Raw genomic sequence first — 23,778 nt, 5'->3', positions numbered from 1 at the left:
CCGGTCATCGCGATTGAATTCGAGAAGTCGACAGAGTAGCGATCGAGACTAAGCACAACCCGATAAAGCGTGAGCTGAGCTGCTGCAACCACGCAACCATGCAACCATGCCATCAGTTCCACCATTCCACCGTCTTCGATGCAGATCATCTCAGGAAGGATACACATCAACAACCTGGTCAAGCGCCGTGAACCGCTTGGTGCCAGTCGAAAGATCGCCGCCGGTATTCGCGATGACGGTCGCACGCGTGAATCTACGTGTGTACGTGTAAGACGATGCGTCTTGCCCGACCACCTGGCGTGCGTAGACAAATGGCAATGGTCCGACTTCAGAATCAACAAGCCACTCCATGATCACGATGTAGCTTGTTACTCCTGCGACATGTGTCCACGAAACAGTGCTCGACTTCCCGCTAGTCACGCGAATATTGCCGACTGCGCCCGCGAGATTCCCACTAGAAATACCGAACGACCCTGTGGTCCATCGACTGTTGTTCCGCCACGTCAGCCCAGCTCTTCCGACAAGCAGTTTTGATCATGATGACTTACTTCTCGTATGTGAAACCTTCACGCAAGGCGTAATTGGCCCGGAAGGATCGCGGGGCTACACCGTTCTTGCAAACATTGTCGAAGAAGGAGATCTCCAGGCCTCGCTCATCATCTTCAATGATATCGACGAACAGGTTGTTGTTACGTGGCAGACTTCCGGATATCGGGCGCACTTGTTGACTGTGAGGAAAGAGATGTCATGTCAGAGATGGGTTTGAATCTGGAAAATTTGCTGCCACAATCCCTTGGGATACGGGATGAATCCTCCTCTTCGTGTCTCCGTCTTTTTCAATCACTTACGATGATCCATCGGAATACTCGGCCATATAGGAGACGTCGTAGCGATTGTCGGCCCGGAAACGCTCGTATACCAGCTGGAAGGCACACGCGTCGCCCGCCACACGGACTTCAAAGCTCCGCGGAATGGGGATGTACGGATCATTCCAAGACGTTCCGAAGGAGTCATCTGCTTGACGTGCCTCGATGGACTGCGCAGTATCCACAGCCGGAGCTGCCTGGACGAGTGTCGTTGCTGCCAGAATGGAGGAGATTAGGGAAAGATGCATAATTGCGGGCACCGTCGAGGATTTTCCAGCGAAGATCTATGAGGGTGATGAGTCTGGGACGTTGGATTGCAATAGACTTTTAACTCTTTCGGTTTCGAAACCTTTCACGTCCCTGATTAAGGACTTGGTATATATGTATCTGCCCCAACAACATCGTCCGCGTATATAGTATTCCTTGTCCATGATTGGCACGACTTGCTTGGCACCTTGGCCCCAGAGGATCAGCAACGTCAGGAAGCTATTTTAAAGCTCTGTAGTAGCATGATTACTCGCGCCTTGTCCTGTATGTTGGAGTTCTTGGCATTCCAGCATGACGGATAGTCGATTAAAACGTCCCAGCTCTTCCAGTGACTATCACCATCACTTCTATCGTAAACGCAATCCTTGTCTACAAGAAGATGATAATGGTTGCCCTATACACCCGAGTCTGCTAACCAGCGCTCGAAAGACAGCAAAGATGTTTTCGGGCATTTGAAATTCACTTTCTATTTATTCGATCGACTCGAAGGCCGCAGCTATCGAATGACAAGCAGAAGCTGATGTTCATCAACGCATGATTTCATCTGTAACCAAAAGAGAATTCGCCTACGCCAACGATCGATCCAAGCCCTCTCAAGGGTAAACATCACCAAAGCGGTTCAGCGCAGTGAACTGCTTCGCGCCACTGCCAATCGTGCCCCCAGCGCCAGAGATAGCAACGACCACCACACGCGTCAATTTCCTCGAAAAGGTGAACGACGACGAACCTCCGCCCACGACCTCACGCGCTACATATACGGGCAGAGGCGCACCGACCTCGCTGTTGTATACCATCCATTCCATGAGCACGACGTAGCCGGTGGCGCCGGATACAGGAGTCCAGGTCACAGTGCTAGTCTTCTCTTGGGCAGCGACGCGGATGTTGCTTACGGGGTCGGGAAGACCGCCGGTGGAAATTCCGAAGGAACCGGTTGTGTAGCGGCTGTGATCGGGTCGTTAGTATTCTCATCCATCTCCCTTTCGAGGCAGAAGCAAGACCAGTCGAACAACATATGGTGAGAAAGCGTACTTTTTATAAGTAAACCCATCCCTCAGCGCGAAATTCGCCCGGAACGTCCGCGGCGCCACGCCATTCTTGCAGATACTCGGAAAGAAAACGACCTGTGGGCCACGGCCATCGGCATAGCCTTCAACCTGCCAGACCCGATCACGGGCCAGTCCTCCTGAGATTCCGCGGACTTGGACAGAAGAGCCGTCGGCGTACTCCGCTATGTAATAGACATCGTGCCGGTTATCATATGGATCACGTTCGTAGACGAGCTGGAAGTCGCAGGCGCTGCCGGCGACGCGGATTTGGAAACCTTGGGGCTTGTCGATGTATTTGTCGTTCCAGGTCGTCCCGTAGGATGTGTCGGCGCGGGACTCGAGGAATGATGGGATGTCTCCTTGTGCTGTGGGAGCTGCGGAGACGAGAGTCGTCGCTGCGGCGATGAGGGAGAGGATTTGGAGATGCATGCTTGTGTGGGTGATCGAATCGCGGAGGGGTGAGGTCTTTGTCTTCTTTCATCAATGCGTGAATTCTCATCTGCTCTATATATCCCGTCCATCCATATGTAGCAGCCTCTCAAAACCTCGCTTCGCTACACATCATCGCCGGCTGATCGCCGCCAAGAGACGCGCCATCCTGATCCACCACAAGCCACCCGTCAGTCCGCCAATGCATCATGATGGTATGGTAGCATCTCAATCTTCGCCGTTGCTTGTTCCTGCGCTGTACATTCTGCTGAAAAGCCTTGGCTTCCGAGCCTTGCCAAGCTGAACAGTAACCAATTGCCCTGGCGGTGATCCGGGTCGCCAAGGGAATGGCGGCGGGGAAATGACGGACTTCAGCTGGCTGCTTGAGCAGTTGTTGGCCTTCTCTGCCCGGCATAGATAGCATCGTTACGATCGTGCATTTACTGAATACGGCTTGAAAGTGCAATTATACGACTAGGCTCATGCGACTGCTCAGCTCAATGTGCTATGCAATAGAAACAACATTCGCACCATTCGCAACATGCTTACATAGGAATTGATGAACCCCGTCACAGCTGCCGAAAGCATTGGAGAGCACGCAGTCGCACCCTGTGGCACTTCGGTAGTTACGAGCATCTCGATATCGCGTATCAAGATGCAATTCATGGATAGAATTATGTTCGAGAAACGTTCATAGGGAGGCTCTCATTCCATCGGGCTGACAAGCATCTTCATCGAGTAAACACAAGTTAAGGTAAGGTGCCCACCGATGTCCGCGCATTCACTCGTCACACGTCGCCGCACTCCCGAGCCGAAGGTCCGACCTCAAAAACTCGATTCAATGCAGTGAACTGCTTTGCACCTCCCGACAATCGCCCGTTATCTCCACCACGATTGGCGAGCACCGCAGCACGCAAAACATCGCCCGTGGTGGAATATATCCTCGCTCTGGCCCCGAATACCTCATAGGCGATGACAATGGGTCTCGGACCGACTTCACTGTCGGAGAGACTTTCAGTGAGTATAACATAGTTTGTCGCGCCGTCGACCGGTTCCCATGTCACTGTGCTCGTATTACCGGAGACCAGTTTGACTCCAGTAACCTCGTCAGCCAGACTGTCTGAAAGAATGGGCAGGGAGCCTGTGGTCCAGTTGCTGCCGGATGATGATGTTAGTCGATGTATAATTAAAGAAGCAGTTTATTAGCATGACATGACAAGCACTCACTTCTCATATGAATAACTTTCAGGCAATGCAAAATTCACGCGAAATGACTGCGGCGCGAGGCCGTTCTGACAGGCATCGGGAAAGAAGACGACGTATGGAGCTCGATTTTCTGGGTATGAATCTTGTATCCCAAAGAAGTCCTTGCTGGCGAGGGCATCTGTGGCGAAAGAGCCGTATGTGGCACGCAATAAGGTTCTAGAATGGAGGCACGTTGCTCATCAGAGTCTCTCCTCAATATCTTCCTTAACTCGAGGAGAGTTGCAAATGACCCATCTGGACACTAGACTTACGACGATCCATCGGCGTACTCTGCAACATAGTCGGCAATGTAGGCACGGTCGAAGGGGAAACGTTCGTATGCGATCTGGAATGTACACGGCGCACCCGCGTTGTAAACCTCAAAGTTCAGTGGCTCGGGGTATGCGTCGTCATTCCAGATTGTGCTGAACGATCCTTCTTGACGGATCCCTAAAAAGGTTGGGATAGTTTTGGGGCTGCTCGGAGCTGCACAGACAAGGGTGAAAGCCACGAAGCCGGAGAGGCACATGAGAAGCATGATGGCAAATTCCGCTCTGATTGATAACCACTGTTGGGAAGGATGGGGATAAGACAATCTACTGAATTGTAGTAGAGGATTGCGAGTGGTTCAGAAATGAGAGTCCTCTCTTCATCTCGATTACTGTTCGACTCGGTGGTCTTGCTTTATAGACTCGAAGAAAATATGAACGCCTCCTGCACTTTCTTCCTGAATACGCGGGTTCTGTACCAGAACGTAGACGAACCTTGACCGTCGACTACGGCATCGCATCCTGACAATACCAAGGCTTATGATCATCGCAGCAATGCAAGACTCAAGGATTGGAGTTGCCGCGATACTATATTCGAGCCTTCGCCGCGCCTTGTCTTGCATAGACATTGGGACCATCAAGTCTTGGCTTCGCTTGCGAATCGTCGTCGCCAAGCTGCTAGAATTGCCTCTCGGTGACGATGCTGACGCTGACTTCGTCTCAATCGATCCGAGACCCCGCGAATGACTAAATGCCCTCGTTGATAGTCCTGAGCAGGGAAAGAGCCAGAATATGTTCATGTCCAGTTTTGGGCGTCATTATAGTCAGGGGTGCCGGTAGCTTGAAGACATGGAGTGTACGTGGATTCAATTGTCTTTGATTCGCGTGAAGTATCGCACCTCAAGGCGAACACGAACCCATGCCAGAGGAGTTTTTGCTGGATTTCAGTTCACTATAAATTGGAATTCGTGCGAACCTTTCAAGGTTGGAAGGCATGATTGGTTCAAAATTCGTCGTTAAAGGGTGATGACTGCCCAGGTGTCGTTATTTCCAGATCCCGTGGACGACGCGTTAGGGTTCATCAACTCGCGTCGCCGCGTCCCCCCATTTCGACGTTGCTGAAGAAGCACAGCCCAAGATTTCGCGATTGACGAATACCATCCGATCAGGTGGCAGTCACTGAATAAGCACGTCTCACAGTCACAAAATGGCGGCATTGGCATCGCGAGCCTTTGCTGGGGCAACGACCTTCCCAGAACGAAATGCGGCGCCCGTCAAACGAAACAAAAAGGAAGCTCGAACTGATATATGGACCTCCCTGCTCAAGCAGACCCACGAAGCACAGGCTCGTCGCAGTCGGACATCGGCCATGCAGCATTGCTCACTGCTTGTGTGTGGTGGTTCATCTGCCGCAGATCAGCGAACATTCGTCCAGACCCTTGCACGACCTCCTCCAGCCTCGCAATCAAGGAATCAGGAAAGAGGGAAGCAGCAGCCACGAGCGAGGGGAGAGGTCCGCTTGAGCAACACATACGCTTACGGATATGGGCATGTCACGCTCTTCTCCCCACCGGCTGCGCAGGGTGGAGGTGTACTCAGCGCGGAAGCAGAAGAGGCGGCGCGAGTCCTGGTTCACACGATACCTTCGCCAGATCGAGAATTCGCGCCACTACTGCAACGTCTCTTGTCGGTCACTGATGAAGATGAGCCAACGCTGGAGCCTGAGATGAGCAACGAACTTGGACAGGAGCCTGTCGTGGATACTGAGGACAAACGAACAGCACAGCGACCAGCGGTCTGCATACTCCTAAGTTGGAAAGAGCCATGGAAATTCATGACTCAATTGCGAGATTGGCTCCAGTTACTAGCCGATGCTCTCATTCCGAATAGCTCTTACGTTGATGAGCCTCTCGATATCATCAAAGAAGCAAAGCTGGCCATCACCCTTGTCGTCCAGCACACAGAATCGCAGGAGGAGCTTTTCCGAGAAGGATACAAAGAGGAGGATTTCGACTACATCTCACAATGCCTGCGGACAGCCATCCTCCCACTGCATCCTTATAGTGCCGTGGTATATAACAGTTCCACGCCTCCTCCTCAACTACCCGGAAGTCCCTTGACAGAAGCACAAAAAGTAGTGTACACATCGCTTGGTTTGAATTTGGCTGCCTTGAGTCCAAAGCTGGCACGGCCTGGAAGCCAGGAAAGTTCAGTCGCGAAAAAAGACGACCTAAACCCGAAACACGAATTCATGGATCGCATGGCCATCGTGATCCCAGCTGGCTGGGACAGCACTGCATTCATTCGAACTCTGAGCGAGACTTTCTCACCCGAAACTGTGCTTAGCTCTTGGATCAATGATCTACGTCCTCCTCCACGGGTCGAGACCATATCCGCTGACGAGACGAAAGCAAAAGAAAAGTCCTCAATCTCCACTTCTGCAGTCGAAGAAGTATATGCTTCCTCTCCCGTACAAGACACATTCTCCTCGTCACCACCACTATCCCCCTCAAAACAAACCCCCTCCACAATCCAACAATACGAACGTAAAGTCCTCAACCCACAAGCCCACAAAGTCGTCCCTTCTGGATCTCCTCCAATCGAAACCACCACAAAACCCACCCAATCCTTCCTCGCCGAAATGCGGACCCATCTCCAAGAACTCGAAGCCCAAGATACCGAGCGCAACAACCACGCCGACAACACCACCTCCACCACCCGCTTCTCCGGCCGCGGTGCAATCGGCATGCCCTCAGGCGAGCAATCCGGCGCACTCGACGACCTCGGCGATGTGAGTTTCAACGTCGGTGGGGTAAGCTATGACGCCGGCCGCGCCATTGAACGTCTCAAACGACCACCTCTCAATCTCTCAAGCACCAGCTTCCACGACTCGGCTCCATTGAGTCCCGGCAGTCGCGTGACGACCCCTAAGCCGCGGGGTCCCCTGGCGACCCCGAAACTCGAGCAGGGTCCGCCCTCAGCGGGTGCGGGTGCCGGCGCGGGACCGGTCAGTAGTGTGAAGGATTTGCCGGTTGATAAACTTGAGGAGTATTTTGCCAGTCTGATGAAGAAGGGTTCTTTGAGTGGTGGTGGGGGAGCGAGCCGCGATATTACGCCTTCTAGGACGAAGGGAGGCGAGTAAAGCTGAATCCTCCCTCTACCCGGTGAATAATTGGCTGTCAATTCGGCAATGGCCGCTGTCGAAAGCCTGCGCGCAATCCGCTGTGGCTGTTTGTTTGCTGTTGCCGTTGGTGGTGGTACATCCTTTGTATTATTTAGGCGTAGATACCCTTGCTGTTTCTCTCGTCTGTCATTATCAAGCCAAAAGGTCCCCGCCGACGATTCTGTCTTTCTCTCGTCATGCAGATTCTGATGTTACATTCATATCCAGCGCAAGATCCGCTCTTAGATTCCGGACATGCTCTCAGTCCTCTTCGTCACCCTTCCCCTCCTCCCTCGACCACATCGCCCACGCACCCGCAATCCCCAAATTACACGCGCCGGAAATCCACAACGCGCCTTCGAACCCCACCGAACTCTTCGCCAACGCTCCTCCCAGCGCCGCTCCCACGAAATAAACCACCGCCCCGCTGACTCTCTGATTCCTCTTCCCATTCCCCATCAATCCCGCAGAGAACAAAGCAGGATCGGCGAATAAGTCGCTATACAACACGGTCAACACGCAGGTGGTGAGATGTGGACTCTCCAGCCAGCGACTCGAGAGGATTTTCGCGCTGGCCTGGAGGCTGAGCAACGCGATGGGGATCAGATCCGCCCAGGGGAAACCTGGATCCGACGGGAAGATCCTGTTTGCCACGGTGGGGGGTTTGGCGGGCGATTCGCTGCTGGACCGGCCTGCGATTAGACTTGCGGAGATGAAGACTAGAATCGCTTGGATGACGAAGGTCAGGATCAAGGGCCAGCGTTTTCGCGCGCCGAATGTTCGGTGGAATGTGCTGAAGAGGAGTGTTCCCACGATGAAGGCGAGGATGGATGTTATGGATTTGGTCCAGGCGTAGTTGGGAGTGTCGACGGGGAGGTTGGAGATGCCGAGGGCGACGAAGATGGTGTTTCCTGTCTGTTGGTTTGAGATTTTGATTAGTCTTGTGAGAGGGGAAATTATGATGGGATGCATGAAACAGAGGAGGATGGAGGACGGGACGGGGACGTACCACCATCGATACAAATACGGAATATGCATTATATGCTCCGGCATCCATCATCCCGGTCAGAAGAAAGCAGAAGATGAGAACCAGATCTGTCCGTTTCGTGTCGATGTCTTCGGAAAGGTAACATTTCGTCCGCTTCGTCCATGAAAGGTCGGATTCCGAGGTGAGCTCGCATTGCTGTTCGAGTGCGTCGTTTTGTTGTTGATGTGAGAATCGTGTGTAGTGAGCAAGGAGCGGACCGCGTTCATCGGAGACGGCATTCACGGTCGGTTTGGCGAAACATGGCCGTGCCGGCGTCGGCGTACCGTTGCTCGTTGGCATCTTGAGAATTGAGCAGATGTGTCGATGTCAGAGATCTCCCGCGTGGACAACAATGGTGAGAGGAGTTCTTCGTCTCTTCACCGCTCCTTGTAGGCTTGAGGCTGGCTCCACACAGGTCTTGCTGCAGGAATTTTCCTGTTTGTCAGATTCCTTGTTAAGCGTCTGTATTGATGACACGCGATGACGATGTGCGCCCGCGTGATGTTACAAACTTCCCGATTCGGCTAAGAAATGACAACCTACAGGAAAAGTCTTGCATTAAAGACCCTCGTGGTATCACGTAGATGCTGAGTTATGCATTAAACGAGGACAGGAACAAGCTCGAGAATTAGACTGGGCATCGCATTGGTTGGACCGCGTGCTGTCGTTAGTCGCGACATTTTGCGCGGGTTTCTTTGTCGCGGCGGCGAATTTGATTAACGTAATGGCACGTCATTCGGCCCGCGCACGGAATGCTTTTGGTTATTGCGGCTGTCTGACTATGCGGAGTCAAACACTAAAAATACCGCGTTCCTGACTTACTGGACATCTCACTTCGCACCCTAGTCAAACTTCACCTGCTACATATCACTGTAAGTCGCGGCATGTTCGCCGAGCTGCGGCAGCAACATTGGCAGCAAATCTTCAGTGCCAGATGATTCTCTGTGTCTAGAATTATCCTCAGAAATGTGCATTCTCCCAGTGTCGTGGTTGCTGACGAGGGCGCCAACCTACGAATAACGTACGTTACAAGCCTAGAATGCGGTGACCTGATTCAATATCCTGTGTCCCGACAAGATGTCATCGTAGCCTCCGTCCAATACAATTTCTCCAGCAAGTGTCGCCGCCGCATAATTGGCCTAACTGACATATCACCGGGAGCCTTTTATGAGTCGTCTCGGCAGCTTGCTAATGAGGTCGCTCACAACCCTAAGGTGTATATCCGCTGGCATACTGATCCAACACTATAATCGTTTTGCATAGATAGTCGCTGTTGCCTCTCGTTCGGAATGTCTGGTACTCTATCAAACTCGATGTTTTCATAATCTTATAGATTGCCGAAGATGCTACTAGAACCCAGATTGCTTGTAGAAGTTCTCGTAAATCTGAAGCTTCAAATGCCTAGTTGGCGCCTTACGACCTCCGACGTACTTCCACCTCAGCTACAAATGTCGTCAGCACTATACGACTTGCCTCTCTTGCTCAGCACCAGATGTAGACGACATGAACAATCGATCATGCAGCAAACGAGACACGCGAGAAGGGAGTAGGCATTGTTGAAAGACCGCCCCAATCGGCCTGTGACCGAGCAGAATACTATGCTCTCAAATGATCCCGGCAATCCACCGTCTGGCCAAACGGATAACCGAGCGAATGCGATCTGCTGCCATATCGGCTCGCTCCGACACTCTTTAGAGCGCGTGAAAAGAACCCGAGACGGGTTACGTCAAAGCTGTTGGCGGGGTCGAAGTGTGTATGGCGGTGATTTCGAGGCTTCAGCTTGAGGTGGATGAGATGGATAGGGAGTGATCTGCATGATACGCGAGTGGGCTTTCCTCGACAGCGGTAGCAGACCTGTCTGTTCGGCGCGTGTTGACCATTACTTTGATGCCTGCAAAGCAAATATGAGCGAGTCTCGGCACGGATCGTTGCGCGTGAACCTTTTCTTCGGCATATCTCGTGCGTGATATCTAGCTGGGCGGACAATCTCCAGGGTTAGAGATCTGCATTCGCTGAAAACTTCTTTACTTCTCTGCAACCCATGAGCATTACTAAAAGACGAGAAGACAGACAATATTGTCCGAATTCCTTTGCGTAGACGCCGATGTCGCACCTTCGATTTGACAAGCAAATCTGTACCGTCGCCTGATTACAGGCTACATTGCGATTGTTCAAGCCGATGAAGTGAAGTCGCCTCGTCTTGACCCAGTCGATGAGACCGTCTGCACGAGCTGAACTCATCCGGCAATCCCGAAGGAAAATTGGCATGTAAAAGGCGATCTTATTGGTCCCGGCAGATGAGGTTGCTTTGGGTACGGTTTGTCAGACAGTCCGTTTCGTGGGAATCCTTCGGCAAGGTCTTCGTGCGACGACGCCGATGTCGTGCATTCGCAATCTGACAGACGATTCGTCATTGTCGCGCCATTTTCATCGAAGAGGGAGAAAAAAAGGAGAGGGCCATGTCGCCGTTCGGATCCTGCAAAAAGAGAGGAAAACGGTTACCCATGCCAGCTTCTCATTCGTCGCGATGACTCCTTTTTCGACGCGATTGCGTTTGGAATAAATTAATTCATTCGCGTCAAATTTCGAAGATAATTACAGCAGAAGGATTTCCACGATGCTTTGTCTTCCATTCCTGTTTCTTCTCCTGAAGCTAGAGGCATATCTTCGTTTTCAAGCGATGCTTCGCTGAGGCGTAACGGGTGACTTGCATACGGGGTCGCTTTCGACGCTGCAGTAGTGTCGAGATGGTGTTGTTGCGCACTCACGTCATGCATCCTGCAGGGGGCCTCGTACTGATGACGGAGAAGAAAACCACGATCCTGCTCGAGCGGACGCATGCATGGCGAGATAGATATTGATTCGATTGCGCTATGGTGAAAACGGTAAATATATTGAAATCATAAATTTTCGGATACCATGATTGTGAGAGATGCCGATCTAGATGCCCTTCCATCAATCTGTGACCATCGCCGGCGCGCCATGTCTCATCTTTTGTCTCGCGTACGGTATGAATTGACGGTCGAGGGCTAAGCTAATGCCTGCATATGCATGAGTAGCCTCCCGGACATTCAGTGCTTCGCTGTCCGCACTTGTTCACCGTCTTCGATGACTTGTACAGAAGGTCATATGAAAACCCTATCTATGGAACTTCATATGCAATCAATTGCTATCTGAGTTGAATACTGTAGCATGGTGGGAGGTGCAGCCTGATGAAACTCGACTTTTGTCCAATGTCCATTATATGTGTGGGCCAGTGTAACAAGTGTGTGTGTGTGTTCGGAAAGGGAGCACCGAATGGAAAAGAACAAGGTTTGGCCGGGCCGATGGGCGATGGCCCAGGTCCATGGCATGAGGCGTTGGAGTTAGTCCTGATAAAGAAAGGCTGCCGGTAGTGCCAGACAACGAAACGGGACCAACGACAGGAGAGAGAACGGGGAAACGCTGCCCAACGGTGAAGGAGACTGCCTGGAGCCATGGATCACCTCGTGGACAACCTCGACCGCGGACTACAACCTGCATTTCCTACTGTATGACATCGTCCACTCTGACCACTTGGTGCGACGCTCGCACAAATGTCCATCGTCATTTCATTTATTCGCAACACTGACCTCTCTGCATCCTGCACACTAGACAACGTCGGACGGGGCCGTCTGAGATTCACGTCTCTTATCTGTTCACTCGCAAGCCAGTCAAGTTGATCCATGGATGAATCTCAATTTCGCATTGGAGGATGTGTTGTTAATCAGGAGACGACGGACATCCTCTCCGGCAAGAATCCTCTATGCTGGTGACAAACGGCCGCTATGCTATGGACGCCCGACCGATCTTCTTCTGTACCAGATCTTTTCTAACCGCTCGAGGTCATCCTCGGAGATTCTTTCAAAATTCCAATATGGACCACGTTTGACGCGAATGACAGCGGATATGATCTCAACCGGAAAATCATCGTGGGACAGACTGTATGTAGAATGCGGACGGGTCCTTCCTTGAAGAGCTTCCCGATCGCCATTCCTTTCTGGTGTCTGCCCGCACGCACTATTCCTCATCCAGCGCCTCCTGTCCGTTTCGTCACATTTGCCGAGGAGTGCCACCTGCTTGGACTACAGTGTCTCCAGGCCGATCCAATATAATTTGCCTCCTGTGCTTGGTGATCGCAGCCCCTGACCGCTCATACGCCCGAGAAAACAAAGCAGCAAGAATGACTGATAGGCGAGTGTAATAATACATACAGCGTGTACCGTGTTGTCCCTGTCGCATGTGTCCGCGGATGTGATCACCTACATATGTATTTCCATGCATGCACTTCTGCACGTCTCGTCCCGGAAGCAATGCGCGAATCGACGTGATATGTGCGCGTTGCCTGCATCACTGCGCAATCCAGCCATTTTCTTCCTTCCTCCAAAAGATTCTTCCTTGTCTAGTCTGTCCACTGCTTCTGTGCACACATCGCGCGCCGATCAGTCGCGCCATGCACATTGCTCGTTTCGCACAATCGAAAAGCTGAGACAAAATCCACCTTGGCAATCATCACTGCCCCGTGCTGGGAGGGATTTGTGATTATTAGTGATTGTTGGGTCGGCCGAGTAGAGTTTGTGGGGAAAGAAGCCTGACAGGTTCTAAAGGACATTTGAAACGTCCCTGGGAAACGCTATTGTCCACAAGCGAAATCCACACGTCGCAGCGCCCATCCACACCCGCTGAATAAACACACACACACAACACACCCTCTCACCCAAAACAAGACGATTTCCCGTCGCCTCGAAATCTGGCACGCATCCAATCATCCACACTCGCACTTCGACCAAGAATCACCGTCGCACCAACACACGGCCAGGCGCGCGACCGTCACTTCTCCTACCAAACCTGCGCACATCACACTGCCATCGTCACATTTCGCACACACCGCCGTCGTCGCAATATCATCACCGACTTCGCCGTCATCTCGCGCGCATCATCCTCATGTGATCGCTCACAGGAACCAACTTGGAATGCAATAACAAATAACCCCGACGCGCATTTCACCACAGTCCTTTCCGGTTCGCAGGCCCGGTCTGGTCGGACTCATCCGAGACCATGTCTTCCTGCGCCGGCGACCGCGACCGGCCACACAACTACACTCGATCTAGCCGGCCCGTCGATGTTTTACCTGCGTCGCAATATCTTCAGGACCGGCTCCACGAGCGACGTTCACGAATCACACGCCCGAAGCGCTCGCGTCACACCGATATAGGTCCTTGGTCAGGTCGCGACGATGACATTTTTCTGCATGAGGCCGAGGAAAGCAGCAAGGCTGCAGGGCTGGCTGCGACAGCCAGTTCGCCGTTGTACTTCAACGGACGTGCATCTGCATCAGATGCCATGAATGGCCCTGGGGGCAGTAAACGTCGCGCCATGGGTGTGCGCGACATGGATCTTCACATAGATAAATTGAGCAAACAGAACTTTGACCTGAAACTGGAACTGGATCACCGTCGTGAGCAGACGGAAAGGCTGAAGGAGCAGATCGAGGCCATGCGGGAACAGAGTGCTCTTGCGGAACAGCTGGCTGCAGAGCATACGGAGTTGCTCAAGATTAACTCGCAATTGGTGGAGGAATTGGAGAAGCGTGATCGCGCGATCGAGGAGGCCATGGACATCATCTGCGATTTAGAGGACAAAGTCGCAGACCTAGAGGATCGTAACGGAAACACTCGACCATCCACCGCGCAGGCCGACTCTGGATATGCTGGAACCGAGGCACAAGAAACGATACCTCCATCCTCACCGCCGGAATCGCACATCCCTCGGACACCTGTCATCAATGTGCGATCTCCCTCACTCCCAGCAGCATCAGCGGCTTCACAGCGACTCCACAACCTTATGAATGGCGCAACGCCAGCCAAGTCGAGAAGGCAGCCGCTCGCGCTTAGCCATCAGAAGCCCAGCAATTTCGCTCTGCGTAGCGTCTATCTGGAATCGACGAGGGAGCTCAACCCGGTGAAGAGCTTTCACTCACTCCTCTCTCGACAGGAAAGCCGCGCGGATGAAGAAGAAGACGAAGCTTTAAATTCTCCGCGCCTGAGCGTGCTCAGCGAAGGTAGCTTCACATCATTTTACAGCCAGCGGAAACATGTCAGCCCAGAGCAATTCCCCTGGGAGCTAGCTGGTGATGACACTCCCACCTCGCCAGTCGGTGGTCGATCACATCTTCGACAAGACAGCATGAAGCGAGTTAGCCAATGGATCTCCGAACGCGATGCTGCCGAGAGCACGCCCTCTAAGTCAAACACCATCTCTGCGCCGTTGGCTGATCCTGTGGTCGACGACCAGGAGGTTGCTCCTTTGCCGCCTAAGCACGCCTCATCCTCTGAATCAAGTCCCTTGAAGATGCTCAATGATGCATTGCAGTCAATGGATGTTTCTAAAGACATGTCGCCCTTTCCACAACGCCGCCCTCGAACTGATAAGCAGCGACCGAGAGGCCCGCAGGCTAGACCGAATAGTTTTGCAGGACCAATATTTGGCGAGCCGCTTCTCCCGCCAACTCCAGACAGTGTCAGCACGCGAATGCTACGTGCATCGCGCTCCAGCATCAACGGAGAGGACCGAAGCCTTCTTGACACGACCCCCGCCCCTGTCAAAATGTACACTGCACTGGAACCTGATATCCGCACCGCGCCCCGCCAAATGCGATCTTCTGTAGAGTTGAGCACAGCTTTTGACAGCAATTTGCAATATCGCAGCAGCGGACTTGTCAACCGTCGGGAGAGTAGCTCAGATGGAGAGGATCATGTAAGCGATCTGGCAATGCTGAAGGAGATGAACGAGACCAGCCCGGATGGAGACGCCTTTACCAGTGGCCAACCATTTCTTTCAAGCACACCACGGCCGCTGATAAATGTTGCAAAATCACCACCACGTGTCACGCATGCAATCTCACCGACCGAGCTTTACAGATCGCCTCCACATCGTCGCCGATCAAGTGCTGAGATCAAGACCCACAATCTGAGACCACGCCTTCCACGCAATGAATCCAGCCCAATCTTTGTGGGATCTTTAAGCAAGATGGCGGCTGCCAATCCGAGTTCATCCTTTGAGAGTGTGACCAGTCCTCACTCAACTCACTCCGGCTCGTCGGGTACGCGTACTATCGTTCAAGCTACCACTAGCAGCGTCATCTCACCCACAATCGCGGCAACCACGAATCCTCTCGACCAACGACCAGTGTCACCGGAATTTCCCCGCCGCACTCCTCTTCCCAGATCGAATAGTGTCGTGTCACCTAGTACTGGACCGCTGATTTCCTCAACCGGAGGGTCCAGTCGTATGCGGATCGCCCATTCACCAGTGCGAGCTCTTTCGCAGAAGACCCAAAACCTCTTCCGCCGCCTGAGTAACACTCAGAGCGGTGACCGGGATGCTTTCCACGCCTATCAAAGCTCTGGAACCCCGACAAACAGCCGATATGAATGGGAGAAATCTCCGCTCCCCACATTGACATCGACGCCCTCGTCAGCCTACCACTACGACCCACCGAAACGGCCGAGGACGAGCCAGGGAGATCAACATCATCACCATCATTTGCACGGCATCAACAACACACCTCGAGTCGGAGGCACCACCACGCCCCGCCCACCAAGTGCCCGTGGTCGTCGTCCATCTGTGCAATCCCGAACCCGAACAACAACTACCGATTTATCATCCACCACCGACAACCACTTCACCTTCCCCGCTGCTGCTCCACGAACTTCCTCGTCCTCGAACCGCGATGCAGGCGGTGTGCGAGTGTCCGACGCGTCTACTAAAGAACTCAACGTCAGCACAAGCGGCTCCACCCTGAATACGACTACCAAAGACCTCCCGAGCCTCCCTCCTCTGACAACCGCACTCGCATCGCCACCTCTGCCGGCCAAGGATACCCCATCCGTCACCTTCAAAGACACCGCGCCCCCAGCTCACCTCCAACAGCACCATCCCCGCAAATCCCTCTTCCGCCGCAGCAACAGCCACAAACTCCCCTTCGACCTCTCCGCCGCCTTCTCCGCCTCCTCGACAACTTCCTCGCCCGTGATGAGCACGACTTCAGTTCTCCCAACCACACCCCAACACGAGGACGCCCCGTCCACGCCGACCGTCACTTCGCCCCCGAGTCTTTCGAATAATCTCCCCAATGAATCCGCTGTCGGAAGTCCCCTCAAAGACGATCGACTTACGAATAAAGAAGACAAGTCGTCGGGTAAAGAGGAGAGGCAGCGAAGGCGAGGCAGCATGCGCGATGCCATCCTCGCTGTCAGCGCGGCGGCTGCAGGAAGTAGTACAGGAGGCACAGTGAGACGGCCTTGGCGACAATAGACACCTCACCGTTTTCAGCGTGTGGTGAAGTCGCGATTGCTGTAACATCATCCAGGACGATGATTATTTTTCTCTTTTTTTCTCTTTATCCTTTTTCAAATGTTGCTTGTTATCTTACTTGGTTTACCTCCCTTGGGTATTGTTTTTCAGCGTGGCGATGGAATTACTTGGGGAGAACGCAAGGCGATTACTATTTTAGTAGCCTCTCCAGAAGATTAGAGACAGCTCCCCACAGAGAGATAACGAATTGAAATGTCATGTATTATATCAAACTTCGAATACGACTTCCGTGATGCACAGCACCGGCCACGTACATTGCTATGTTTGTTGCTCTTACCTGTTGGCACTGCTGCGCCACATGCAACATTCTCCATTCGGACGGTTGCTGCCTATACGCGTGAGTCACGCTACAAGGACATCCCCTCGCTGCCAGATGATCATAGTAAGCATATTTCTAGGCTGTCCATCCCGTCTTGCCTTGAACCTCCCGTCGATACCGAAAATATCGACGATTGAAGAGGCCCCCAAAAATCCGGCTCGACAGTCATGCTTAGCTTACCTGTAGAGTATTCGCCCGAGGTGCTGGAGAATTGTCACCTCCAAGAACAGTCTTTGTTCTTCGCCAAACTGCCTCGGGAAATCCGACATGATATTTTTGAATTAGCATGCACGCCTTCCGACGACCCGGGGACTCCCTATCGACATACGGAATTTTGGTATCGTCCCGGGCACCACGCGCGCAAGAGGACCTGTACAAGCTTACTCTACATCTGCCGGCGAGCATGGATTGAAGCACACCAGCTTCCCATGCAACTCGCGGAACCTACTTTCTGGTTCGGCACGGATGAGATTAGACCAGCATGGACCAACGGAGGTCCGCGTCCGCGCTACGAAGAACAGCGTTTCCTGGACTTCATGCGCGGATTGAGCATCGAAAACCACTCCAATCTTAAGCGCATCCATATCTTCGCGCAGATGTTCTGGCTAGAGGGCAATATGTGGAGGGAGATCATGCCCCGTGGGAGGAGAGGCGAGGCGAACAGACGCCTCGCATGGCCCCCTGAAGTCAAAATCACCATCAAGAACACGGACTGGTGGGGTTGGGAGGGAGACGGGCCATTTTTCGAGGATGAGGCTTGGATCCGTCGTTTTCTTGAAACGCGGACTTTGAAAAGTGTCCAGCTCTTCACCCTCGATCTTGAAACGTTGCGCAGTTCGAGAGAAAAGGTGAACCGCTTGAGAGCTATCATTGATCGCTTGAAGCAGACCCACAAAAGTATCGGCGATTGGTCACTTGAAGATGATAGCGGGCATGAGGTGCTTCAATGGACCCGTCCGGGAAACATCGAAGGGAGACGGTCGCATGCACACAATCACTTGTCGCAACTGGATTACTGCGTCTATCGGTTGAGGTGGAGGAATCTGCAGCCGAACGAGCGGTTGGACACGTAATCTCTGATGGAAGCCTTGTGCCATAGCTTCTGATAACTTAAAGAGAACTCGTCGACCAAGCCCCGGGAATGAAGCCAAGGCGTCGGGCACTCGTGCTTCGTGATGTGCTGCTGTTCTCACAGGTCTGGGTCGCGGTCCCCATGCAAAATCCAGGGCCCATGACCGAGTGAATCAGTCGACTTCACAGCCTGATAGATCTCGTGATCTGCTAATAGATAAGCATGATATGTACCCGTTGCACGAGCATGTAGGCTATGTGTGATCTATTGAAGACTGTGATGGAAAGAAGTCATACTTTCATTCGAAAATCGAACGCTGGTTTACTGGCGCGTCGCTTTCTGTGATATTAATTGCTTGATACTTGCTTCACACCTCAGGGCTGCAAGCTTTGATGTATCGGTTATGGGGCAGTGTCTGCTATACTAGGTTCCAGTCTTCTCACATCATCGATTTAGTGGCATCGACAGATATAGACTATCGGGGCAAAAAGTAAAAAGGCAGATGAATCATCGAATGTCCGACCAACGTATCCCGCGCCCGAACGGGGTAACATTATTGAGGCACGGAGGCAAAGCCGGCGAATGATGACCTCTGCCTTCTGGATAGATACCGACAGAGCACAGCACAGGCGTGAAAGGAGACTTTCGATGCTTCAATACTTGTGCTTTTCTCGGGACGTATATGATCATGTAACAACTCGTCGTCCAGGAATGGGCTGGAGCATAAGTGGAACATCTTTGAGTCAATACCCGCGAATAGATTCAGCATTGTGTATGAATCACTCCGGCTGAAGGCCACAATCGCACACATCCAGCCACAGTGTTACAGGTCGCCCACGATGCGGTGGTCGATTATATCAACGCTCCTCTTCGTAGGCGCGGTCGCACGAGCAGATAGCGACCGTTCGGCCCTCTACACCATTCTCGAACGCATGAACATTGTCACGGCGGATATGATCGCAGCAAATGACTCCATTAACAACCTTCAAGCAAACTCCGCCTTCACTGTCGCCCAAGTCCTCCATATCGGCTCGCTTCAACGCCGAATCAACCGCGACACGAACGCGACCATCGCCAAGATTCTCGCGTCGCCGACCTTGTCGCGTGAGGACTCGGAGAAGCTCGTGTTCGAGTCCGAATTCCATGACTATCTCATCAGGTCGCTCCTGGATAACATCGTGCACCACAAACCGGCATTCGAAACGGCCGTCCTGTACGTGGGCGATCTGAGCCGCACCATGCAGAGCGGGCTGAGGGAAGGTCGGGGTCAGGTTGATAAGTTTGCCCGTGCCGCTCAGAAAATCGTCGTCGATGAAATGGTTATTCCGGAGGATCAACTTCTCGGCGCTTGGGATGTTGCCATTGCGGCGTTCGAGACTTGTGGTGGGACAATTTGTCTTTCTGATGTTAGTAAATATCGAAAATGGGTCGGCATCTGAGATGGCGTCATTAAGGTAGTGATCGAGCCATTTGAAGCAAGACTCGTATGCCGATGAAGATCCGTTCAATTTTTACAAATGAGCTTGCGATGTTCAATCACAGCCGGGGAGGTCGTCGGCAACCAGTGATGGGTCTATGAGAATTCTCGCGATCCTGTAAACGTAAAGACAGAAGGAACAACTACAATATCGACTACTGCTGAAGCTCACTGTTCTGATTTGCCGTCGATGATGCTGCGCTGGCACATACTTGAAAATATCTGCACCAAGGACATATCATAGATAATACCAGAACTTTCTTCATCCATCGGAAACGTTTATTTGTCGAGTCCATCTTCGTGTCGCAATGTACACGCGTCGACGGTCCCAACGAACGTCGAAAAGCTCGCATGGAAGGTAGCCCTTCTGGCTCATGGCCAACACGTGGAGCCTGCAAGAGGTCCAGAGGGTTCGATCCGCGCGTCGAAAAGCAACAGCCAGAGGGACGGATTTCGTTCTTTTTCTCTCGCGCACCCCACGTCATTGTTGGTGATGACGACGACGAACGCCGCAAATCATTTCGAGATGCATGGGTGAGGTCGAAGGAAAGGGTCTCGGGCTTCATTTGTCCATCACTGTCCTCTGCCGCCGGAGCCGCAACCGCTCGCCCCGCTCCGCTGTAGACGACAACACGTGCAAGCAACCTGTCCGCTGAGTCGTTCGGGTCTCCCGTGAGATATTTGAACGTCACCGATTCATCGGCGTGAAGCTCCCCCGAGCTCGTCTGCCCCGAAAGAATCGACTCCATTTCAGGACTAGGCTGAATCAGCCTCGAAGCTTATCGTGAGGCACAGCAAAAGCTTGTCCTAAAGCAGTCTCTTCTAGCTGAACGCCTCATAAGCCCTGATTCGCCTTATTTCGCTCGCCCTGCCGGGGCAACCGGAGCTTTGTCAATATTGTCGTTGAGCTCTGCCGGTCGGCCTCCTCCACAGTGGGTGAGAGGCCGAGGAGAAGGAAAGCTCGCCCATCGCTGCCACTGAATGTAACGCTACATTCATTGTGCTGGTGTCCTTTTCCCACGAGGGATCTGTCAATCTAGCTCGTGTTGGCTGCCGACGCCGGACACGCCGTTCACGCCAATGACGATCGTTGCCTTACCCATGAAGCCCCAACGCGGCCTTGATGACGATGTTGCGCGAGAACAGACCCTACTCCAGCCAGAGCAGGCCAAGCTGTTGAAGCTTGACTACATATTATCGCCCTCGCCCGTTCGTGTGTCTTCGTCTAGAAGATCTCTATATCAGATCGCCTCTTTTGCCCGTGTAGCTCTCACAATCATCACCGGAGCTTCATTCTGCGTCATGCTGTACCGCAGTGCTGTGTGGGCCTTCGTGGCCGTGGCCGTTGACGCTGTTGTTGTCGAACGTCAGGCCGCAAGCAGTCCGTCTGGTGTTCCTGACTACTTCGTCACTGTGCCAGAGCTCTTCCCTGGTAAGCGAAGAGTGATACGCATAAGTTCTATTATGCCCATACTAATGTAATGCAGGTCCGACTCCAACTGGTGCTGCTGGCTTCTTGGCCCAGACCAACCCTGCGCCATTCATTGGAACCACATACATCCCCAACTCGCCTCTAGAGACCCAAGTCCCAATCGTTGGCAACACCAACAATGGTAACATTTTCGAGCTTCACGGCCAGCTCAGCCACTACTTCCCAAACCCATCTGGATTTGGAGTTGACGAGTACTCTCTGCCCACCAATGCCTCCATCGTTCAGCTTCACATGCTTTCCCGTCACGGTTCTCGCTACCCAACCTCAGGCGCTGGTGCGGAGGTCATCGGACAGAAGATTACAAACTTCACCAAAGCTGGCGGTCGCTTCGGTGGCGACTTGAGCTTCCTCAACACCTGGTCGTACAAGCTCGGTGCTGAGATCTTGGTCCCCGTTGGAAAGCAGGAGTTATTCGACAGCGGTACTCTCCATCAGATCCAATACGGCCACTTGTACAAGAACAATGGCTCCAAGATTGTCGCTCGCACTACCTCTCAGGACCGTATGCTGCAGTCTGCGGAATACTTCATGGCAGGTTTTTTTGGCTTGATGTGGCCCAAGAATGCCACTCTCGTAAGTTCATGCCAAAAAGAATTCCTCAATCGTGCAGTTCGTGCTGACGAGTACTGTTGCAGGTTGTAAGCTACGAGGTGGACGGTGCTACCTACAACAACTCATTGGCTGGATACGGAAATTGCCCCAACTCCAACACCGCCGTCAACCAAGCTGGTAACAACGCTTCCCGCGTGTGGGAGAACATCTACCTCGTTGATGCTCAGAAGCGATTGAACGCCATCAGCGGATCCTTCAACTGGACCATCGGGTAGGGAGTGTTCACAAACAAAAACATGCCTCAGAATCACTGACTGATGAAATTAGTGACGTCTACAACGCTCAATCACTCTGTGCCTACGAGGAGGTTGCTCTTGGTTACTCCGCCTTCTGCAAGCTCTTCACGTACTCTGAATGGGAAGGGTAAGCACAGATATCATCTCTGATGAGGCTTTTTGCAATGCTGACATTTACACAGCTACGAGTACAGCATTGATTTGGCCTTCGCTGGAAACAACATGTTCCAGTCTCCCACTGGCCGTGCTATTGGAATCGGTTACGTTCAAGAGCTGTACGCCCGACTTCAACACCAGTTGATCACCAAGCCCGCTGGACAAGTCAACCTTACCCTCGACAACAACACCACTACCTTCCCTCTTAACCAGTCGCTCTACTTCGATTTCTCGCACGACACCAACATTGGTATGCTCATTCCATGCTGTGTCTATCAAAAACGATTTGCTAATGTTTTGTGTCAACTAAAGCCGCCGTTCTCACTGCGTTTGGCCTCAAGCAATTCGCAACTCTCCTCCCGTCCACCTACATCCTTCGCAACCGCTCCAACATCGTCTCCCACATGGAGTGCTTTGGCTCGCGTCTGGATGTGGAAATCATCGAGACTCCCCAGCCTCTCAGCGGAAACCGTCGCGGCAACAACGGTATCTACACTGCTGGGAACACCACTCGCTATGTCCACTTCATCTTGAACCAGCGTACCATCCCGCTCGGTATCAGCTTCCCAGAGTGTGGTAACCGTGATGACGGTTGGTGTGAGCTTACCACCTTCACCAACGTCCTCTCGACCAAGTTGGCCGAGTCGCAGTTTGACTACGCCTGCTTCGGAAAGTAAGTTAGCTCCTCCAGTCTAACCTCGCTGTGAACGAATCATACTGACCAACATGCAAGTTACCCTGCCCAGCCCTACGGCGCAATCTACAACGGTGCTCCTCTCCCCAGCGGCAGCATCGGTACCTCCGTCACCTTCACCTCCACCGGCACCACTTCGCCCAGCCCTAGCAGCAAGAACAGCGGCGTCGCCGGCGTCGTCACCACCACCGTGACTGTCACCGCTGCCGCTCCCGTCTGCACTCCCTCTACCTCTCCCAAGGCTGCCGCCACCACCTCCGCCAAGGTCGCAACCACCACCGGCCGCACGGTGACTCAAATTGGCGATGGCCAGATTCAGGCCCCTCCCGCTCCTACCGGTGGTCGTACCGTCACTCAGATCGGTGATGGTCAGGTCCAAGCCCCTGCTGGTGGCCGCCCCGTCACCCAAATTGGCGACGGGCAAATCCAAGCCCCTGTCGGCGGCCGACCTGTCACACAGATCGGTGATGGACAGATTCAGGCCCCCAAGACTGCTGCGACCACCTCCGTGCAGGCCGCAACCACTACTGGCCGTCCCGTGACCCAGATCGGCGACGGACAGATTCAAGCCCCTGTCGGCGGCCGACCTGTCACGCAGATTGGCGATGGTCAGGTGCAGGCTCCCAAGCCCACAGCTTACTAAACTCTTCCCATGAAATTGAAAGGAATGACCTGAAGATATCTGAAGAGAGAGATTATGAACTCTGAAGACAAGAAATAGTATGAAGAGCGAACGCCAAAAGATAAATGTTGGACGGGAGACAAAAGGGTTATGTCCAGTGGGCACCGTACACAACCGGCGGACCTCCGAAATGCATATGAAATTTGAATGAAAGTTATCGTCTTATTATAATCTACTTCTCTACCCTGTCCCGTCCTAACCTATCCTGAATTAAGTTCTCCGGTATCGTCCGCGACTTATAGTATAATATAAACATACGGCATATATATATATATTATAATAATTACGATTATAATTATAACCGTAATCAAAATCGCCGGCTAACGGACAAG

The 23,778-nt window shown here is 52.7% G+C and overlaps 10 protein-coding genes across 10 annotated transcripts; 5 read left to right on the top strand and 5 right to left on the bottom strand.

The window, feature by feature from the left end:
* Positions 1-150: 150 nt before the first annotated feature.
* K489DRAFT_370826 (uncharacterized protein) lies at positions 151-1,114 on the bottom strand (the record flags this gene model as incomplete). The annotated part of the gene is made up of 3 exons (XM_033603183.1): positions 151-487; positions 549-728; positions 849-1,114. 3 exons carry the CDS (start codon positions 1,112-1,114, stop codon positions 151-153), a joined length of 783 nt encoding a protein of 260 aa, XP_033458962.1.
* Positions 1,115-1,577: 463 nt separating this feature from the next.
* K489DRAFT_380664 (uncharacterized protein) lies at positions 1,578-2,891 on the bottom strand. The gene is made up of 2 exons (XM_033604929.1): positions 2,163-2,891; positions 1,578-2,075 (listed from the first exon to the last, which is right to left on the bottom strand). Exons 1-2 carry the CDS (start codon positions 2,606-2,608, stop codon positions 1,727-1,729), a joined length of 795 nt encoding a protein of 264 aa, XP_033458961.1. The 5' UTR covers positions 2,609-2,891; the 3' UTR covers positions 1,578-1,726.
* Positions 2,892-3,301: 410 nt separating this feature from the next.
* On the bottom strand, positions 3,302-4,391 carry K489DRAFT_401738 (uncharacterized protein; the record flags this gene model as incomplete). Its single annotated transcript, XM_033607030.1, has 3 exons — positions 3,302-3,763; positions 3,836-4,030; positions 4,126-4,391. The coding sequence occupies 3 exons, from the start codon at positions 4,389-4,391 to the stop codon at positions 3,397-3,399; spliced, it is 828 nt and encodes a 275-aa protein (XP_033458960.1). The 3' UTR covers positions 3,302-3,396.
* A 938-nt stretch (positions 4,392-5,329) lies between these two features.
* On the top strand, positions 5,330-7,264 carry K489DRAFT_410303 (uncharacterized protein; the record flags this gene model as incomplete). The annotated part of the gene is made up of 1 exon (XM_033607696.1): positions 5,330-7,264. The coding sequence occupies one exon, from the start codon at positions 5,330-5,332 to the stop codon at positions 7,262-7,264; it is 1,935 nt and encodes a 644-aa protein (XP_033458959.1).
* Positions 7,265-7,546: 282 nt separating this feature from the next.
* On the bottom strand, positions 7,547-8,612 carry K489DRAFT_320711 (uncharacterized protein; the record flags this gene model as incomplete). The annotated part of the gene is made up of 2 exons (XM_033601480.1): positions 7,547-8,200; positions 8,295-8,612. The coding sequence occupies 2 exons, from the start codon at positions 8,610-8,612 to the stop codon at positions 7,547-7,549; spliced, it is 972 nt and encodes a 323-aa protein (XP_033458958.1).
* Positions 8,613-12,918: 4,306 nt separating this feature from the next.
* On the top strand, positions 12,919-16,904 carry K489DRAFT_380660 (uncharacterized protein). The gene has a single exon (XM_033604928.1). The coding sequence runs from the start codon at positions 13,389-13,391 to the stop codon at positions 16,644-16,646; it is 3,258 nt and encodes a 1,085-aa protein (XP_033458957.1). The 5' UTR covers positions 12,919-13,388; the 3' UTR covers positions 16,647-16,904.
* A 192-nt stretch (positions 16,905-17,096) lies between these two features.
* On the top strand, positions 17,097-18,391 carry K489DRAFT_380659 (uncharacterized protein). Its single transcript, XM_033604927.1, has one exon. The coding sequence runs from the start codon at positions 17,193-17,195 to the stop codon at positions 18,096-18,098; it is 906 nt and encodes a 301-aa protein (XP_033458956.1). The 5' UTR covers positions 17,097-17,192; the 3' UTR covers positions 18,099-18,391.
* A 126-nt stretch (positions 18,392-18,517) lies between these two features.
* On the top strand, positions 18,518-19,633 carry K489DRAFT_228332 (uncharacterized protein). The gene has a single exon (XM_033599789.1). The coding sequence runs from the start codon at positions 18,937-18,939 to the stop codon at positions 19,534-19,536; it is 600 nt and encodes a 199-aa protein (XP_033458955.1). The 5' UTR covers positions 18,518-18,936; the 3' UTR covers positions 19,537-19,633.
* Positions 19,634-20,489, bottom strand: K489DRAFT_228333 (uncharacterized protein). Its single transcript, XM_033599790.1, has one exon. It carries the CDS (start codon positions 20,321-20,323, stop codon positions 19,730-19,732), a length of 594 nt encoding a protein of 197 aa, XP_033458954.1. The 5' UTR covers positions 20,324-20,489; the 3' UTR covers positions 19,634-19,729.
* Positions 20,437-23,654, top strand: K489DRAFT_401733 (phosphoglycerate mutase-like protein). Its single transcript, XM_033607029.1, has 7 exons — positions 20,437-21,006; positions 21,062-21,639; positions 21,702-21,889; positions 21,946-22,041; positions 22,097-22,320; positions 22,383-22,743; positions 22,804-23,654. Exons 1-7 carry the CDS (start codon positions 20,655-20,657, stop codon positions 23,405-23,407), a joined length of 2,403 nt encoding a protein of 800 aa, XP_033458953.1. The 5' UTR covers positions 20,437-20,654; the 3' UTR covers positions 23,408-23,654.
* The last annotated feature ends 124 nt before the right edge of the window (positions 23,655-23,778 follow it).

The sequence above is a fragment of the Dissoconium aciculare genome (genome assembly GCF_010015565.1).
Source record: "Dissoconium aciculare CBS 342.82 unplaced genomic scaffold K489scaffold_7, whole genome shotgun sequence".
Lineage (NCBI taxonomy): Eukaryota > Fungi > Ascomycota > Dothideomycetes > Mycosphaerellales > Dissoconiaceae > Dissoconium > Dissoconium aciculare.
Note: the sequence above shows the minus strand (reverse complement) of the source record. Positions and strands in the feature narration are given on the sequence as shown.

Coding starts and splice junctions, on each gene's coding strand:
- K489DRAFT_401733 (XM_033607029.1), top strand. CDS start 20,655: ATGACGATCGTTGCCTTACCCATGAAGCCCCAACGCGGCCTTGATGAC. Junction 21,640..21,701: donor GGCCCAAGAATGCCACTCTC/GTAAGTTCATGC, acceptor GTACTGTTGCAG/GTTGTAAGCTACGAGGTGGA. Junction 22,042..22,096: donor ACGTACTCTGAATGGGAAGG/GTAAGCACAGAT, acceptor ACATTTACACAG/CTACGAGTACAGCATTGATT.
- K489DRAFT_228333 (XM_033599790.1), bottom strand. CDS start 20,323: ATGGAGTCGATTCTTTCGGGGCAGACGAGCTCGGGGGAGCTTCACGCC.
- K489DRAFT_380659 (XM_033604927.1), top strand. CDS start 17,193: ATGCTTAGCTTACCTGTAGAGTATTCGCCCGAGGTGCTGGAGAATTGT.
- K489DRAFT_380664 (XM_033604929.1), bottom strand. CDS start 2,608: ATGCATCTCCAAATCCTCTCCCTCATCGCCGCAGCGACGACTCTCGTC. Junction 2,076..2,162: donor GATGGGTTTACTTATAAAAA/GTACGCTTTCTC, acceptor ACCCGATCACAG/CCGCTACACAACCGGTTCCT.
- K489DRAFT_228332 (XM_033599789.1), top strand. CDS start 18,937: ATGCGGTGGTCGATTATATCAACGCTCCTCTTCGTAGGCGCGGTCGCA.
- K489DRAFT_380660 (XM_033604928.1), top strand. CDS start 13,389: ATGTCTTCCTGCGCCGGCGACCGCGACCGGCCACACAACTACACTCGA.